The 21,120-nt window shown below is 28.9% G+C and overlaps 1 protein-coding gene across 1 annotated transcript; it reads right to left on the bottom strand.

Moving 5' to 3' along the window:
• Positions 1-11,884: 11,884 nt before the first annotated feature.
• Positions 11,885-13,732, bottom strand: LOC112765866 (phenylcoumaran benzylic ether reductase POP1). Its single transcript, XM_025811727.3, has 5 exons — positions 13,091-13,732; positions 12,879-13,013; positions 12,555-12,792; positions 12,262-12,465; positions 11,885-12,158 (listed from the first exon to the last, which is right to left on the bottom strand). Exons 1-5 carry the CDS (start codon positions 13,274-13,276, stop codon positions 11,992-11,994), a joined length of 930 nt encoding a protein of 309 aa, XP_025667512.1. The 5' UTR covers positions 13,277-13,732; the 3' UTR covers positions 11,885-11,991.
• Positions 13,733-21,120: the final 7,388 nt, after the last annotated feature.

Genomic DNA, 21,120 nt, shown 5'->3' with positions numbered 1-21,120 from the left:
AAATATCTTTAATATCCAAGAATTAGAATTATCTAGAAATTGTAATGAATCTAACTTATGACTATAAATTGGTCATCATGGAACTCATTGTAACTAACTAACATACACAAATTTCACTAGCCTTTATATTCTCTCCTTAACCCATCAACAATATAACTATCAATTTTCTCAAACCATTCATCCAAACTACTTATTCATCAAAATTATCCTTGCTACAATATTCAAATCCATAATACACTAAACCAATATCAAACTATTTCATAAAACTAACAGTGGCATCAGAGCTATGTTCGGTCATCTACTGGATGTAAAATCTTTCTTCTAACCTATCAACTATACATATCTATCAAATTATAACCCACTAAAAAAATTCTCCTTAACCATGATAATCTCAACTATAAATATTCGGTTCCCATATTGTCAGAAGATAATTATAAGGACTGACATGCTCAAATGAAAACCTTTTTTTCTATAAGTACAAGACTTGTGGGATGTTGTCCACGAGGGGTTTATCATGCCAGAGAATCAGCCACACTATTGCTGCAGAAAAGAAGAAATTGAAGGAAGAGCAACAAAGAAATTATATTGCTCTATACTTCCTCCAACAACCTGTAACAAAGACAATCTTTTCAAGGATAAGAGGAATATCGTCAACTAAAAAAGTATGAAAAAATTTGGAGCAAGTGTTCAGAGGTGACACAAAGGTACGTACAATCCTCCTCCAATCTCTAAGGAAGCAATATGTAAATTTGAAGCCCGTCTACCCATTTAAATGGGCGGGCTTTGCCTCTAAAATTAAGCCCGTTTAAATTTCGGGCTAAACGGGCTGAACCCGATTAACCCAAAAAAAATGACGGGTTAAACGGGCTAGCCCGCGGGCTAAATAGGTGGCCCGTTTTTTTTTTTTTTTACATTTTTTCAAAAAAAATTAGCACTTTTAGCCGATATTTCTCCCGATCCAACCCGAAAATCCGACCTATCAACTAAAAAAATATTATTTTTTAAAGATTTTTTACCTAAAAGTGATAATTTTTATCAAAATATTTTTTAAAAAATAAAATAAAAGGATAAACTGGCTGGCTTGTTTAACCCATCGGACTGACCATAAACGGTCTGGGCTGAAAAATTATGGCTCGCGAATAAAGCGGGTTTAAATGGTCCAGCCCATTTAACCCACGGGCTTAACGGGTCGGGCCTAAATGGGCCAGACTAGCCTGTTTGACAGCCCTAGGTTTGGACATATGGAGAAAGACGGTAGGATGAAGATCAATCATCGTGCGAACTTCTCTAAAGAAAAGGAGGGAGAAGAGTACCTCTTCTACGCATCATGTCAAGAAGAGTGCAAGAAGAAAGATGACATATGGTATTTCAATAGTGGTTGCAGTAATCACATGAGAGGTGATCAAAGCCTATTTAGTGACATCAATAAATCTGTTCGATCTAGCATCAGACTTGGAGTTGGAACGATCGTGTAGGCGAATGGCAAAGGTACAATCACTGTCCACACTAAGATAGGAACTAAGAATGTTCATCATGTTCTGTTAGTTCCTAAACTAACACATATCTACTTAGTATTGGTCAAATGATGGAGAAAGGTTACATATTACACTTTGAAAAAGACTCATGCACCATAAGTGAAAGAAAAACTAAAAGACTTATAGCAATCGCCAAAATGAAAAATAAGAGCTTTCCACTCAAATGGAGTTATATCATAGAAACTGCATTAAAGGCACAAGAAGATAATTCATAGCTGTAGCATCAAAGATTTGCCCATTTTCATTTTCATGGATTAAGGTTGCTACACAAAAAGTAATTAATGAGAGATCTACCAAGCATAACATAGACTAATCAACCCTGCGAAGGATGCTTACATGTCAAGCAACATCATCAACCATTTCTTTCTAGAAGAGCTTAGCAAGCCAAGGAGATGCTTGAATTAGTTCACACTGACATTTGTGGTCCAATGAAGACCCTATCACTCAATAACAATAGGTACTTCATTCTTTTCATTGATGATTATACTAGAATGACGTGGGTATATTTCCTACGTGAAAGATCAGATATTTTTGACATCTTCAAGAAGTTCAAGCAACATGTAGAAAAGCAAAGTGGTCGTAGCATCAAGGTACTTCATAGCGACGGAGGAACTAAATACACTTCCAAAGAACTTAATAAATTATGCGAAGAAGAGGATGTCAAGTGTCAACTCACAGTTGGATATGCTTCTGAACAAAATGGAGTATTTGAGAGGAAAAATAGCACTGTGATCAAAATGGCACGCTCGATCCTTAAGGAGAAAAATTTGCCCAACATCTTCTAGGCAGAAGTTATATACACATCAGTATACCTACTAAGACTAAAGAAGTATATGCTAATCAATCACAAGGGTTCGTTGTAGAAGGGCATGAAAACAAGGTGCTAAGACTAAAGAAAGCACTCTATGGACTTAAGCAAGCTCCGCGAGCATGGTACAGTCGAATTGACAAATATTTCACTGATCATGAATTCAGGAGGCGTAAAAGTGAGCCAAATTCTATATCAAGACACAAAGTAATTCAAACACTCTCATAGTTTCCTTGTACGTGGATGATCTTATTTACATAGGAAACAATGAGACGATGATCAAAGAATTCAAAGAAGAAATGAAGCAAACATTTGAGATGACTGACTTATGATTGATGCACTATTTTTTTTTACATTGAGATAAACCAAATAAAGCCGAAATTTTTATCTCGCAAAAGAAATACACTCAAAATTTACTACAAAGGTTCAAGATGAATAATTGAAAGCAATATCTACTCCTCTAGTCCATAATGAGAAATTACAAAAAGAAGATGGATCTGGAAAGGCAGATGCTTCGCAATATAGAAGTCTTATTGGAAGCCTCCTTTATCTAACTACAACAAGACCTTATATTATGTATGCAACAAGTCTACTCTAAAGATTTATGCAAAAGACAAGTCAAAAGCATTCTATGGGACTGCAAGAAGAATCTTAAGATATCTACAAAGCACAAAGGATTATGGCATTCACTATAAATCTACTGAAGATCCAAAACAACTTGGATATACCGATAATGATTGGACAAGATCAATTGATAATAAAAAAATTACTTCTGGATATGCATACTAGGATCAGAAATATTATCTTGGGCATAAAAAAAATAAGAAACTGTGGCTCAATCATGTACTAAAGCTGTGTATGTTACAGCCGCAAATGCTACTAGTTAAGCAATACGGTTAAGAAAAATATTCGAAGAACTATGAGAGAAATAAGAAGAATCAACAACTATATTGTGCGACAACAAGTCAGCAATAACAATGGTAAACAATCCAGTCTATCATAGTATGACCAAGCATATAGCTATCAAGTATCGTTTTATACGAGAAGCTATATTAGAGAAAAAGATAAAGATCAAGTATTGCAACACAGATGAATAACTAGCTAACATCTTTAACGAGGCACTACTAAGATCAAAGGTCGAATTATTTCGAGAAATGCTTGGAGTTACACAAATGTGCATCAAGGAGGAGTATTGACTATGCTACATATTTGTAGAATTCTATAGAATTCTCATGATCTTATTTCATTAAAATAAATATCTACATTTTTTAGGAAGATAATATCTAGCAATATTTATAATATCCAAGAACTAGATCTAGAATAATGAACCAACTTGTGAAGCTTATAAATAGGCCATTATGAAACCCATTGTAACTAATTAACAAACACAAAATTTTCTAGTATTTGTACTCTCTCCTTAATTCATCAATAATATAACTATCAATTTTTTCAAACCATTCATCCAAAGTACTTATTTATCAAAATTATCTTTACTACAATATTTAAATCTATCATACATTAAACCAACATCAAACTATTTCATAAAACTAACAGGAATCTTAAGAATGTTGATTATAATTGAATTTTGATTATACACGTGATATATGATTTTAATTAAATTAAAGTTATATGATTGATATAATATAAATGCCTTGTATGTAGCAAGATTGTTACAAGTCAACAATGTTGCCAATTCGGTGGTGACATATATAACTTTCGGACTATAGTAAAATGTATAATTTTATACTAAATTAGCATACAAATAATGAGACTTTTACATGGAAAGATATTGAGATTATTTGAGGAGAAATCAAGTAAAATGTAAGGTTCTGAAAATTGGATCGGACTGGCCTGTCCAACCAGAAATCAGCAACATTAGCATTTTGGTCTGTGAAAAATAATTGGTGATAAAAAAAATCGATAAAAAACTGTTAAATCACCTGGGATCAAGGTTCTGAAAACCGGACCGGACCGGCCAGTTGAACCGGTTTAACCGGCGCTACAAATGGTCCGGTCCACTATCTAAACCCGCTAGAAGAAAAACCGTTCAAAAACCGTCGAACTGACTAAGAACCGATCGGTTGGACCGGACCGGTAACCGGCCGGTTCGAATAAAACGACGCCAAAAAAAAAGAAACAGATCCGTGAAGTGTGAACCAACCCTCCTTATTCCCCCAATTCATTCGTCACTCACTCACACCCTGGACTGGAGAACTCTGAACTCTAAAGCAAAGGGAACCCTAGCCCTTCTTCACCGCCGCCGGTCCCAGGTCGTCAGCGCCGCCGCCGTCCCCAGGTCCTCAGCGCCGCCGCTTCTTCCTCTTTTCCGTGTCCAGAACCCAGTTGCTCAGCACGTCCTCTTCATCTTCAGTGGCTTCTCGGCATGGAACCCAGGTTAGTGGCTTCTCGTCTTCATCTTCACTGAGGGCTCGGTCTTCTTGGTTTGAAGTTCCGAAATTGTTGTTCTTCGGTCTTCTTCTTCGGTATTCTTCTTCAATTTTTGTTCCATTTTTCTTCAATTCTTCTTCTTCGATCTTGGTTTGAATTTTGGTTCTGAATGTTTTGTAAATTGTAATTTCCTGTTGTTGATGGATCTGTCTTATACTCTTGAATTTGCTGGTTGCTGATGGTTGAAATTTTACAAATTTGAAAATTTGTATCGTATGGTTTTGAACTTCTGATTGCTCTGTTACTCTGTTAAATCATGTGTATTAAAATAAACTTACTCTGTTATATCATTTGTATCAACCAGAACACCTAATACTTACTCTTTTACTCTGTTTTAGTGTTTTCTGATTGCTCGATGGCTCTGATAGTGTTTTACTAGTTCACCAGTTGCTGATGGCTCCTAATTTTTTTGTTCATATTTGCTCATGTCTGTGGTTGTGGCTGTTTTTAATTTCTGTGGCTTAGGCTGTTTTTACTGGTTCATATTTTTTTATTTTTCATTGTGCTATGGCTGTTTATAATTGCTTGATGGCTCTGATAGTGTTTTACTGATTTTGTGCTTCTGCTCATTGATTTTGTGCTACTGCTGTTTTTTCAGTTTCTAAAATTTTTGTTAAAATATTCTTGCTGTTGCAAAAATTAGAAATCAAATCATTATTGAAATTTTTTTATTTTTGTTTATCTTTATTGATTTCAGGTTTAGTGTGGTTACTTTATGCTTGTTTTATAATATTTGTTGCTGGATGCTGATTGTTCTTGATTCTTGGCTCTGTTTAGTCTCTTGTTTTCATGAATTAGCATTTATTCAAGCAAAGCCACATAATTTTGTCCTAAAAAGCATGATATTCATTGCTCTAAAAGTTGTTATTGCTTTGAGATGGAAACTTGATCTGTGTAAACACTTATTAATATGTTTACAACTTATTTCAGATTGCTGCACTAAATTAATTGAGAAATATATTTGGAATTTTGGATTGGACAAATGCAAAGCAGAAGCCATTTCACTTGATGTTAGTTTGGTACTTGATGTTAGTTTAGAAGAAGCCATTTTGAAGTGAAATCAGTTTTACATCTTATTAGTTTGGTGCTTGTTGACTGTACTAGATTAGTAGGAAAATCTTCACCAAAAGCTATAATTATATTTTAGGATGTATATTTATAATTTATTTATTATTTTATTCTAAAACGGTTTTTTCGGTTGAATCACGGTTGGACCGGTTAGACCAGTGAACAAGTGAATCAGTGACTAGAGTAGTTCGATGACCAGTTCGGTTCTCAGAACCTTGCCTAGGATGATATTATAGTCGCTGAAAACTCTTTGTCTGGAATAGCTAATGTCAAACGAATACTAGATAAAAATTCTAGAATAGAGGATTTGGATACTCTTAAATACATCTTAGGAATTGAGGTTGCTCATTCTAATAAGGATATATCTTTATCACAACACAAATATTGTTTAAATCTCCTTGATCATTTTGGTCTTTTGGGGGCAAAGCCAGCTTCGGTCCCAATGAATAGTGCTACCCGATTATATCAAGATAAGAGTTCTCTTCTTCCGAATCCATTTGTCTATCGTCGTCTTATTGATTGCCTAATTTATCTCACTATCGGACATTACCTATATCACTCGGCAACTAAGTTTATGACTTCTCCCATCTAAAATCATTACAAAGCTACTTTTCGGGTACTACGATACTTAAAAGGAAGTCTAGAAAAAAGACTCTTCTTTCTCAAAAACTCCACTATTTAACTTAATAATTTAGTGATTCTAACGATTGGGTCGGATGTTTGGATCTATTGTGATAATCAAAGCGCCTTTCATATTGCTGCGAATCCTATCTATCATGAACATACTAAACACTTGAAAGTTGTTTGCCATATCGTGCATCAAAAAAACATAAGTGGGTGTTATGAAACTGCTACCCGTCACCTCTTCCAACCAATTGGCTCTCATTCTAACCAAACCACTATTCAAGATGAAAATTCTTGAGATTTTTTATCCTCTAGCTTGCGGAGTATATTAGAGTACAAGCAAAACTCAACCCAAAATGATAACTAAACAAAATCAAATTAGCCCACTCATACTATAAAAGTCCAATCAATTAAGTGACAGTTCATTCTACTATTTTGTCTTTTTCCTCAAACCTTCTAAAATAAGTTAGTTATGTGACTCAACATTCTGTTAGCATAAAAATTATTGTGAAGACTTGGAATATTGCATCATAATTTTACTTAGCTGTATAAAATATAGAATAGATTTATATGTATATATATTGTAAGCATCATACAGTGAGTGTGAATAACGAACATAGTTAAAACTTTTACATCACATTTTCTATTTTTCTCTATTTTTATTTATGATCAAACTACAGTAAATCAGACATAATCGAAAATGTGGGAGAGGGAAAACAACAAAAATTGAACAACTAAGGAGAATTACGAAAGAAAAAATGCATGAAAATCAAATAACGAGAAGAGAAGAGAAGCTAACCAAAATTTTGTTTGTTTAGTAGTGACTTCTTCGCGTGAATGTACCAAAGAAAACAAGCGCGAAGAACAACGAAGAAGATGCAAATGCAGCAAAGAACACAAAAAAGAAGATATAATCGCGGATGAAAATGGTGACTGAGAGAGGAAGTGCACGGAAAAGTGCATGAGGTGAGTGACTGGGTTGAGGAGTGTGTGGATGCGTATTTCTGCGAGAATGAGCATAGTTGTCAGAACCGAAACGGTGATCAAACCGGTCAGGTTACTGGGTCACTGGATTATTGGTTCAACTGTTGGGTTACTGGTTGAACCGGTTAATTCGGTCTTATGTAAATAAAAAATAAAAAATAGTCAAAAGTTTAAAATTAAAATTTAAAATACATATTTTTACTAATATTTTAAAATATCAAGTTATTTTAAAACAATATGGAACATGAACAATAAATATTTTATTATTTTTACTCTATCATAAATATTTTTATTTTGTTTTTATATTAAAATAACTATTATTTTTAAATTTTAATAATTTATTAATTAGTTTATATCTTTTATACTATTATATACTACAAGTATTTATTAAAAAATAATATTAATAGATATTATATAATTATAAAAAAATAAGTGAGTTTATAATTATTGTTAAATAAAAATATAATTAATTTAAGAATGAGTGAGTTTATAATTAAAATTAAAATAAATTAAATAAAAGTAAACTATTTGATAGAAGATATCTACATGTATTAAAATTTGCATAAATTTTAATAGAAAACATAGTGTGTGTTTGGATTACAGTTTACAAACTGGAGTTTGAATAAAATTGATTTTGCAAACTTGATTTTGATGAAAAGTAAGTTTGTGTTAAAGTGATTTATGTTTGGTAATCTTTGCATCAAAATGAATTATAGTAAAATAAATGTTGTTTGGATTCTACTACTCAAAATCACTTCTAGATAAAAAATTACTAAAATAGACACCAACTTAAATAATTTTTATATATTATCTTATCATTTTAATTTAGATAATTGAATAGATCTTATTAATTAATTCTATAATAAAATTAATATTTATACACTAAAATAAAAATAATATATAAAAATTGGCAAAATATATTTTTAATTAAAACTAACAAAACATAAATTTTAGAGAGTACTAAGAATAATAAAAAAAATTAAATATTTATCTTGGTAGTAATTGAAATAAATCAAAAAAAAATTTATAATATTTTTTATATAGTATATTTTTAGTACTCTTAGTACTCTTTTTTAATATGCTATAATTTATTATTATTATTATTATTATTATTATTATTATTATTATTATTATTATTTATAATTAATTTTTTGTTTAATTTACTTTACCTAATAGAATCAATAAATTATATTATAAAAAGATAATAAAAATAATACAAAAAATTACGGGTAAAAAACCCAAATAAACCAAGATGAAAAATTTATTACCCAAATCAGCCAAAACAAAAATTATTTCAGCAATCCACCAATGGCCATTTATATATAATTCGAATCAATATGATTCGAACTACAAATACATGTAATTCGAAACAACTTGCTTCGAATTACATTTGAATGAATATGCATGTAATTCGAATCAAGTAGATTCGAATTAGAGAAGGGTAAATCGAATTGACTCGATTCGAATTAGTAGGCTCATGTGACTCTATGGAGTTCGAATCATATTGATTCGAATTATTCAATGTTGGTGACACTAGGTAGTTCGAATTAAGTTGATTCGAATTACTAGTGAGTTGCCTATATAATGCTACGTTAGTTGGATATATCAATTTTTTTTTTCACATTCTTACTTGGATAGTTGGATATATATCTTATAGTTGATACAAAAGATATTGACGGTATAATTTTATTTTTCTAAAAATATTATATATATATATATATATTGATGATTACACAATTTTAGAAATATTTAAAAAGTATTATTAAAATTAAAATTATATTTTTTATTATTTGACAATAAAATTAAAAATTAAAAATTAGGGATTAAAATTAAAAATTAAAATATTTATGAGCTATCAATTCGAATTCCATACAATACTCTTCTGCCCATTCTTGATAGCTCATGAAAATTTTTTAAATGAATTTATTTAAATTATACCACAAAAAAATATTTTATTCAATGCAAAATAATTTTAAAAAATGACTTAAAAAATGTTAGGAGTTTCAGTCACAGCTGATGATAAATAGGAATACCCAATTCTTTTGTACTTCCTTATGGAAACACTTTTATTTTATATTAATAAAATAATATTTATCTTTGGAAAAAAAAATAAAAAATGTTAGGAATACTATAAAAATTTGTAATGTTCTAATGACTTAGGTACTCAAATTTTAAATAAAATACTCTACATAGTCAATAATAATTTAGAAATTAAAAAAATATTTTATTCCATACAAAACAATTAAAAATATATTTTATTTATTTTTCCACACATATTTCCTAGTCATTATATTGCTATTGGAATCCTCATATATTTCTAATTTCTCAACCTAACCTTCACAAATTCTAACACAATCTTCATATAATTTTACTTGAGATATGTGTCTCATTTTGTGTGATTTGTATAAGTGAGTCAATATATATAAATGGGTAATAGATGTATCAGTACAAGTTTTATTATTGACTAATGATAACTCTATTTATATTAATATAGAGAGTAAATCAAATAAATATTTAAATTATTGGTCTCTAAAATTTGAAAAAAAAAAATATTATTCTTCGTTATAAATATGTTTATTATATTTTTTTTAATTTTTAAAAGCTGTTTTACCAAATACAATTATAGTACTTGTGCTTATTAAAAACTATTTTTAATGTGATTTTACCAAACGCAAGTGCTGTAGCTTTTAAAAAGTCGTCTTTTAAAATATAGCTTTCATAAGCTACTCTTAAAAAGTAAAAGCTTTACCAAACAAAGCCTTGTTCAAATGATACGGTGAGCAATTCGAATTTTATACAATACTCTTCTGCCCATTCTTGATAGCTCATGAATATTTTTTAATAAATTTATTTAAATTATACCACAAAAAAATATTTTATTCTATGCAAAATAATTTTAAAAATATTTTTTTAAAATTATTTTGCATAGAATAAAATATTTTTTTGTGGTATAATTTAAATAAATTTATTAAAAAATATTTATGAGCTATCAAGAATGGGTAGAAGAGTATTGTATGGAATTCGAATTGATAGTTCATAAATATTTTAATTTTTAATTTTAATCCCTAATTTTTAATTTTATTGTCAAATAATAAAAAATATAATTTTAATTTTAATAATACTTTTTAAATATTTCTAAAATTGTGTAATCATCAATATATATATATATAAAATATTTTTAGAAAAATAAAATTAGACAGTAAATATCTTTTGTATCAACTAGAAGATATATATCCAACTATCCAAGTAAGAATGTGAAAAAAAAAATTGATATATCCAACTAACGTAGCATTATATAGGCAACTCACTAGTAATTCGAATCAACTTAATTCGAACTACCTAGTGTCACCAACATTGAATAATTCGAATCAATATGATTCGAACTCCATAGAGTCACATAAGCCTACTAATTCGAATCGAGTCAATTCGATTTACCCTTCTCTAATTCGAATCTAGTTGATTCGAATTACATGCATATTCATTCAAACGTAATTCGAAGCAAGTTGTTTCGAATTACATGTATTTGTAGTTCGAATCATATTGATTCGAATTATATATAAATGGCCATTGGTGGATTACTGAAATAATTTTTGTTTTGGCTGGGGTAATAAATTTTTTAGCTTGGTTTATTTGGGTTTTTTACCCAAAAATTACAATTATAAAAGTGTATAATATCAAATAAATAATTAATAAAAAATAAAAATAAAAATAATAAAAAAAGAAAGTTCATGTAAACAAAAATAATAAGAATTCTATAAATAATATAATAACATGTATAAAGGATAAAGTTGGTAAAAGGTAAATAAAGATAGAGTATTGATGGCTAGAAGCCCGTTTGTAAAACGCAGAAGCTTAAAATTGTAGCTTCTTGAAAACCATGGTTTTCAAAGCAAAATCACTTCTGCGTTCATGAATCAACAATTTGCCAAACCAAAAATTGAAGCTTTCAAGAAGGCTAAACGTGCTTCTTTTCTTGTAACGCGTTTGCCAAACACACCCATAGTGGTTTGGTGGTTATGAAGCTTTTTGGTTTCCTTGAGGACAGGGGTTCGAACCCTAGCTCAAGCATTTTGGAAATATTTTCTTGTAAGCGGTTCGGTCAGACCACCTCACCAGTTCACATTGAATTTGACCGGTTCAATTTCTTGTGCGGTTCAAATACTAGACCGGACCGATATAGGATCCGGTTCACCAATTTTTTGGTCGAACTGATCGGTCCGGTCCGGTTTTTACAACTATGAGAATGAGCTTTATTTTTTAATTTTGGGAGATTGCAGAGTATAGATATGTTTTTATATTGGCAGATTTTAGTGTAGCGCTAAGTACCATGCCTCTTTTTGGTTTCTATCTATTTTTCAAGTTTAATCTTTGATTTCAAATGCTAATGAAGGGTATAAATGTAATTTTCAAATAAAAATAGCAAAACACAGCATAAAATAGAATAGGGTTCAATAAAGGTGAACATAGCACCCTATTACATGACATGTTATTTAGATAATTCACCTAGAATAAACATCCCAACTATCAGACAAACTGACTAAGATACTCATCCACCGTTGTGTATTTGACATCGGGATAGAGCTGTGATGCCTCCACTCCAAAAGATTCCTCAATTTCAAAGTTAGTTTGATCCCCCTTCACATACACAGCATGGGTAATAGAAAGGACCACGTTCAAGGGTGGGGCAGACTCTGAAAGGAAAAGAAAATGAAGAAGATTATTATGTCACTAGTGCATATAACTTAGCACATATACATCCTGAAATGAAAGCTAAGAGTACTTTAACTCACTAACCTTGAATTTGCTTGAGGACTTGTTCTTCCGGTACATAGACCTTCTCAAGAGTCTTACCAATCTTGTTCTCCCAGAGAGACACTAATTCATTGAATGACAAGGTATTAGCTGGGGGTCTAATATAGAGAATTTTGTTCAAGGTTCTTGGATCATCCACCGCTTTGATGGTGTAAGCTGCGATGTCCTCTTCCTTGTTCCAAACAGCTACAAACATTAATATATAATGTGTCAATAATGTGTGAGATACTGTACATATATATACATGTGTTTCAAGAATTCAAGTGCACACTCACATTTGGCGTTTCCATCCCCAAGGATAACAACTTTGTCTCTTGGGGGAGAGGTAGCTCCAGGCTGTGACAGATTGGGTAGAAAGTAACCAGCAAAGAAGTTGGAAGACACATAGGTGTACGGAATTCCTTCAGCCTCAACGGTTCGACGAATTTTGGACTTGGTAGCAAATGCACTCTTTGCGGGATCAACTGCGGTAGTTCGGTCCACATCATTCCCGAATTCCGAGGGAAGAAATCTCTGAACCATAAGATAACAACCATCAACAGCAAGTTCCAAAATTAAAAACGGAATTTTCTTCCGAAAACATCTTAAAAAGGTGATACCTTGACATTTCCTGCCTCCTTGATGGCAGAAATGATCTTGTCTTGATCAGCTAACTGGGCATATCCGACGGTAGAGATGACGACGTCCACCTGCTTGATGGCCTTCACCAAACTTTCGTGATCATACAGATCACCCTGCGTGTGCCGTACAGTATAAGGTCGCAGCATTAAAGAAGAGGAATAAGAAGAAAAGGGGTTTCACTTTTACGTACCGAAATAAGATTGACCCCCAGGGTCTTGAATTTGTCGATAATTTGGGCCTTTTCTGGGTTGGAAAGAGTGGATTCCCTGACAAGAAGGAAGGTTGGGTGGCCGGTCTTGGCGCTGGCTTCTACCACGAATTTCCCAATGTAGCCGGTGCCTCCGATCACCAGAATCTTGCTACTCGCTGCTGCCATCTCAGAGTGTACTCACTACTCACTACTCACTACTCACTACTCACTACTCACTACTCACTACTCACTATCGTTGCCTCTGCTATTTGCATATACTTTCAATGTCTGCCTCCTTTTATAACTTCCAATTTCCAACCTCTCTTCTCCCGTGGACGGTGGACCCACGGTTACGCACGACCCTTAATCTGCCATATTAATAATACTTATTTGAGAATGAAATGCATTTATACACATAGTGGGTCTAGATACATGATTTATAACCTCAAATTAAAGTTTCATTTTATGGCTCACAAATTATAATTCATAGTACGACTTATCTAGTTGATGGTATTATTCCACTCTTTGTTTCTCTCATTCTCTTTCTCTGCCACCTATTTGGTAAGTGGTGTTTCTCCTTTTAGCAGTGGTGTAACGTGACTTTGCTTCTGCTTGCAATATCTTTTTCCGGATTTGTGTTTCGTAAATTATCTAAATGTACATATGTTATATATTTAACATATGGTGGAAATTCCTTGACGTCATGTGTAAGTCATACATACGCACTTATATTATTGAATATTTAACAAAATTATATTTGGTTCATTTTTTGGTTGCGATATTATATTGATAATTAAATTTAGTGAATTATCAAATATATTATGATTTTACAAAATTATTTAATACTCGTATTATATATTCACATTTCAACAAAAATATTAACTCTTGTTATTACTATCTCTAAATACATGTATTTCTAAAGTATAATTACTTAATAATGGTATCACCTTCTATTTAACAAATAAATAACATATTAAAAAGACACCAAAAAAAAAAATATTAAAATTTACACTAAAGTCATCACTTAATATAAATATTTAATTATTATTTTAAAATAACAAAATGTATTTAGATAAATAAAAGTCGATACATAAATATTTTAAAATATATAGTATTTGACTTAGAGGTAGATGATGACCTCTATCATTCTATGTCAACCAAAATATGGTGTACTGTTGGCTAAACTAAATATTTACATGCTACTGATATCAATGTCGAACGAGAAACCTTGGCTGAGGGTCATTTTAAAATTAAAACAAAATAAAAATAAAAAACATCCAATAATTAATCCTGCCATGGAAGGCCAAAGATTTTTAGTGTAGAGTAAGTGAGTAACATGGTTATCGGATGCCAACCCCCTCATTTAGTAGTAGTTGATAAGAAGGTAGTACCTCAGCTGTGGTATTCCATTTCACGCATTGCGTAGTGGCATTGCATACCTGACTCACATACCTACTTCTCCAAAGTAGTTGGTCAATGTCACACATACTATTGAATTGAAACTTGAAGGGGAAAGGGTCATTTTTTGTGGTGAATGTGGGGTAAGTTTGTGTTTTAAAATATTTTAAAATAACTTTAATATTGTCTCACTATAATTTTAGCAAAAATTACTAGTGGAAAACATATTTTCTCAACAAATTTTTTTTCCTATAACTTGGTAAAGAAGATTTGTGTCCTATATCTTAAGTTAGTAATTTTTGTGTTTTGTGGCTAGCATTTAACTATCAAAAGAAAAGTGAGTGATCTTCTACTATTGAATGTAATTTCACACTATTAAAAAGACTATTGATGGCCAATTGATAATTACAAAATACAAAAGTTGTTGGTCCGTAGCATTCTTCTAAACTCTATGACCTTTTAAGTCATGTGTCGTTTTCTCATTTCTTTGGAACTAAATGCATGTACGTGTCGTCCCGTTGTTCTTTAGGAATAAAAAATAAAGGGAAAGTGTTACGTTGTGTTGCTATTCTCTTTACTTATGTTCTCACATTTAAATCCACCCAATAATATATAATCGTTCTCTTTTTGAAATTCTAATTTCTCAAAGTTTTCTCCGTTCTCTCCCTCCCAAACGCTATGTGATGCATTCGTATTTTTGTTGAGCTAGTTAGTTTAATTAGTTTTAGTTTAATTTTATTTATTTTATTTTAAATAAGTGTAATAATCTGTGTTATGCAGGTGATAAGATTGAAATTATAATTTTAAGTTATTTTATTAAAATTAATTTGAATTATAATAATTTGACTAATAAAAAAGTAACATGTTATGTATTGTTTGTGTTTTTTTAATCTAATATTAAGTATATCAACTCTAGAATAGTTATTCATCAGTTTTAATAATTTACATTTTTCAATAAATCAGACATGTATATTTAATATGACCATAAATAACCTTGATAAAATTGTGAAAGAATAAGAAAAGAAAAGATGAAGAAATTTTATTGATTGTTGATTGATTGAATTGTATTGAAGTGTGTTGTAAACTATGAGGGTAAAACTAAATATATATAGAGCATTGTCCTATGAAAGATAAAAGTAAATAAAGATAAGATAAGAACAATTAAAGATAAGATAAAGATAAGATAATAAAGATTAAAATTAAAATTGAATTTTTGTATTCTGTTGGGCTGAATTTGTGGGCTATGATACTTCTTTATTGTTGTCATGAGCTAAAGTAGAAGAGTAGTTTAATACGCCCCCACAAGCTGGTGGATGGAAGATGTCAATAATCCACAACTTGGATAAGTTCCGATAAAATTGTTGAGAAAAGCGCGTCTGACGTGGTGACGCGGAGGAAGATGCGTGCGGCAGAGCTTGAGCTGCCTACTGCAAAAATATAAAAGGAGATGCTGTGCTTGAGCAGCGATCTTCAAAAACTGCGTGCGGCGGAGCTTGAGCTGCCGGCGGCAAAAACATAAAAGGAGATACTGTGCTTGAGCAGCGATCTTTAAACAATTGCGTGCGGCGGAGCTTGAGCTGCCGACGACAAAAATACATAAAAGGAGATGCTGTACTTGAGGGAGAGAGAGCAAGCAGCGATCTTCATAAAAAAAAAGAATGAAAAAATAAAAAATAAAAAAATAAAAAAATAAAAAATAAAAAAATAAGCGTGTAAAACGCAACAAGATTGATCTTTAGAGGGCGCGTATGGCGCAATAAGAGTGGTCTTCAAATGGCGCGTAGAGCGCAATAAGAGTGCAGATGGAACTGCTAGAACAGATGCACATTGAACTGCTAGAACAGATGCAGATTGAATTGCTGAAACAGAATACTGACGAAACTCCCGGAAGAAGTTGCAGATGAAATGCTAGAAGAAGGCGCAGACGGAATTACTGGTAAAGAACCGGGATAATCAAAACTGTGGTAGAAATTTCACTTGGATGCATGTAACTAAATCTATGATTATTTATTGTGGGAGGAAGTTGAAAAAGAAGCATGGTGATTTCTCACCGAAAAGATGATAACTTATATATCCTCCTCAAGGAGGATACCATGGCTCTGATACCATGATAAAATTGTGAAAGAATAAGAAAAGAAAAGATGAAGAAATTTTATTGATTGTTGATTGATTGAATTGTATTGAAGTGTGTTGTAAACTATGAGGGTAAAACTAAATATATATAGAGTATTGTCCTATGAAAGATAAAAGTAAATAAAGATAAGATAAGAACAATTAAAGATAAGATGAAGATAAGATAATAAAGACTAAAATTAAAATTGAATTTTTGTATTCTGTTGGGCTGAATTTGTGGGTCATGATACTTCTTTATTGTTGTCATGAGCTAAAGTAGAAGAGTAGTTTAATAAACCTAGTAATACTTTCCACTAACAAATTTTTATATGTTGTTTTACCGTGAAGTAAGAACATATCAAAATCAGTTTAAAATGAACAACAAATTATTAGAGAATTTTAATGCACAAAGTTCTCTAATAAATAATAAATAATTTAAAATTATTAATATTTATTTAATACATCATATGCTAATACTAAGAGTATTTTTTAAAAAGATATATTTGTAAAAATAGATATAATATAATTACAAATATAACATAAACAAATATGTTAAATAAAAAGTTAAACCAATATGCTTACCAATGCCTTTATTAAATTTTGCAAATTGGAGAATAAGTATGTATTCGGTTGTTTGGTGATCATATAGATAATTGAATAATTGAGTTGTAAATTAATCTCACAGTGTGCACCTTATTTTTTTCATTTCTAAATAAAAGTAAGAATTAAGTGAAATAAGTAATAATATATAATGAAAAAGATAAAATATTTTGCATATGTATAGATAATTGTTACAAAACAAAATCTTATTGTGAAATATTAAAATTTTTCATACTCCAAATCATGAATATCAACCACAATGTAATGGTCACTTTTTCCTATTTTTGATCATGATATAAGCTCTTCTTTTTCGGTCAGTCCAATAACATCTAATTGAAAAAAAATGAATTAAAAGTATTAAATTAAGGACAAATAAATAAATAACATAATAAATTACTCATAAATTAAATTTTTTTTACCAATTTATTCTACATTAAACGATAAAACTAACAATATATTAATAAAATGATATACCTTTAAAAAAGTCGCAATACAATTTTAAACATTTGTATAATTTAAAACCACTAATATTTATTTAATACACCATATGCTAATACTAAGAGTATTTTCTAAAAAGATATATTGATAAAAATAAATATAATATGATTACAAATATAACATAAACAAATATGTTAAATAAAAGGTAAACTAATATGTTTATCAATGCCTTTGTTAAATTTTACAAATTGGAGAATAAGTATGTATTCGATTGTTTGGTGATCACGTAGATAACTGAATAATTGGATTATAAATTGATCTCAAAGTATGCACCTTATTTTTCCTTATTTCTAAATAAAAGCAAGAATTAAGAGAAATAAGTAGTAATATATAATAAAAAGATAAAATATTTTGCATATGTATAGATAATTGTTACAAAATAAAATCTTATTATGAAATATTAAAATTTCACATACTCTAAATCATGAAGATCAACCACAATGTAATGGTCACTTCTTCCTATTTTTGATCATAATATAAGCTCTTTTTTTTTAGTCAAGAGTCCAATAACATCTAATTGAAAAAAAAATTAAAAGCATCAAATTAAGGACAAATAAATGAATAACATAATAAATTACTTATAAATTAAAGAAATTTTACCAATTTATTTTATATTAAATGATAAAACTAATAATATATTAATAAAAGAATATACCTTTAAAAAAGTCGCAATACAATTTTAAACATTTGCATAAATAAACTATTAAAATTTATGTTATCGATAAAATGATGCTATTATATGATTTCTTTGCAAAAATTAAAATAAAAAAATAGTTTTGTGTAGATTAATATAAATTAACTACGTACCAAATAAGTTGGATTGTTCATTTGTTTGTTTTAATATATCAGCATGAGTAAGAAAATTGAAATGATTGTAAAAAATTTATGATCATCGACCGTATTTATTATACGTGACTCCTTATTAAAAATTATTCTACGTACGTGTGTAGTTGGAATATAAATTTCGCTTGATTCCTCAATCACAAAATCTGAGAAGACATAGACCTTCCCCTTAATCAGTTCATTCTCAAACATCTTTGCCAAATAATTTTTGATTAAAGAATGAATTTTATCATAGTGTAAAACAAATTAAATATAAAAACTATTAGCACTTATAAAGCTATTAAATGGCACTATCTTTGATTGCAATGGTTTACTTATCAAATAAATTTAAAATATGAAAAAAAAATATTTATAAATTGGACCTAATATCACTTGAAAGAATCATGAAAAATAATCAACTAACTTTAACATCCATTAGAACCATTTTTATGTAAGCCGTCTTGTTCTTGTCAAATTTGGATGAGACTTTCCATAACCTTATAATTCTTACCTTTATTTTTCAAACTTTTTTCACATAATCTACCATAGGTAATACTATTGATAGAATCGTAGCTAGCAGCCATTAGGTATGAAAAATAAAAAATAGAAAAAGAACAATGTTTGAATTATGAATTCTCTAAATGATAAATAATTGTAAAAAATTACTATTAATATATATATTAATTATACACGGTAATAATTAGCCAATATTTTTAATAGAGATATTTGCTACAATTAGATGAAAATTATGCTATTATATTTTATTAACAGAGCATGTACAAGACGGGATTTGAACCCCCGACACTTGCTTAAACGGACGAGCGAGCTGACCACTCGACCAACCCAAGTTGGTTATGAGATATATAAATATATATAATATTATTGCTATATAGGAAACAGATATAAATTGCTACGTTCTTTTTTATTATATTATACAACTTAAAATTATAGTATCATGTTATTATTAATTGTAGATACTTGCTACAATTATATCAAATTTAATTATGACTCTGAATAAATAAAATATACCACAATCAATATTTTTTTTACATTCAATATTTGCTGTAAATATAAAAAATAAAATAATTAATGAATAAAAATAGGGTAAAAAATAAAATATATTAATTAAAATTCAATTTGTTAAAATATTGATCTTGTATCCATGCAATATAATTTCACAAAAATGTTATGAATCACAACCTTTTTATACCACAAAAGAAATACTATATGTAATTTTTAGTAAATAAAAATAATTATAAAAATTAATTATTAATATCGATATTAATCACAATTTATTATCGATACTTTAATCCTTTTTAAAATATGTTTTACTTTTTTAAAATACAATGCATGTACTATATATACTTTTTCTATTATTATTATTATTATTATTATTATTATTATTATTATTATTATTATTATTATTATTATTATTATTATATCAAATTAAATGAGTCATCATTAATGTGTGTACCAACTATCTACTAATAAAATTATTACACATGAATGAGAATTATAACTATATCAATTAATACAATTAGAATAAATAAAAATATTGATGATTGATAATTAGTTTAATAATGTATTGATATCTTACTTTCATTAGTTAATAATGTATTAAATATTGATTTTATATAATTATAATAAAGATATTTTTCTAAATTAGTATAATTATACATTATTCATTAAATGTTAATTGTAATATAATTATAATAAAGATATTTTTATAAAATAAATTTAGAAGAGAGAATAATACTTTTATTTTGGAGGAAAAATAAATTCATGAGGAATTGACACCTCACTTTCATTAGTTGAAAAAAAACTCAGTATTAGTATATTAAGTAGATTTTTTTTACGTATTAATTTTATATTTAATATTAAAACATGACAATTTACTATGTTATTTTACTATTACTGTATGTAGTATTATATTATAAAATATAAAAATTGAAGTGATTATTATATAGCTTAGATGGATTGGACTAAATATAAAAATATAAAATAGAATATTATTATTAAATTTTAGTAATTTTAATTAGTCAATAATTTAAAATAAGATAGAAGTGACTATTCATAATTGAATAGTTTTGATTGATTAGACTAAAAAATCGAAAAATGCTCTAAATAAAAAGCCAAATTAATTTTAATATTAAATTAATTAATACAATTTTAATTTTATATAATAGTTAGATAATAGATTAGTAAAAGCAAATGGAAGGATGACTTTAATTAGTATTCGATAAAATATCTATTTAGAATAATTAAAAAAAGTAAAAATATGATATTATTAAAAAAATATATTTTTTTATATTTAAAAAATTATATTTAAATAAAATATTTGTAAAATATAAAATTTAGAATAACATAGTTTTATAAACATCAATCGTTAATCAATTACGAACTAAAATAAAATTGTAATACAATTTATTTACGAAAAAATAATCAACAATTAATATTAGTAAATATAAAAATCATCTAAACACTTTGATTAAAAGTATGAGTAGTTAATTATTAATAATATTTTGTTCATAATAAAAAGTAAAAATATAATTATTTAGATTTAGATTTTAGAAGAATTAACGTTATAAGTAACAAATGAT

Source organism: Arachis hypogaea, chromosome 17 (genome assembly GCF_003086295.3).
Source record: "Arachis hypogaea cultivar Tifrunner chromosome 17, arahy.Tifrunner.gnm2.J5K5, whole genome shotgun sequence".
In the NCBI taxonomy this organism is placed as follows: Eukaryota; Viridiplantae; Streptophyta; class Magnoliopsida; order Fabales; family Fabaceae; genus Arachis; species Arachis hypogaea.
The sequence above is the reverse complement of the archived record's forward strand: the minus strand, read 5'-3'. Positions and strand labels throughout refer to the sequence as shown.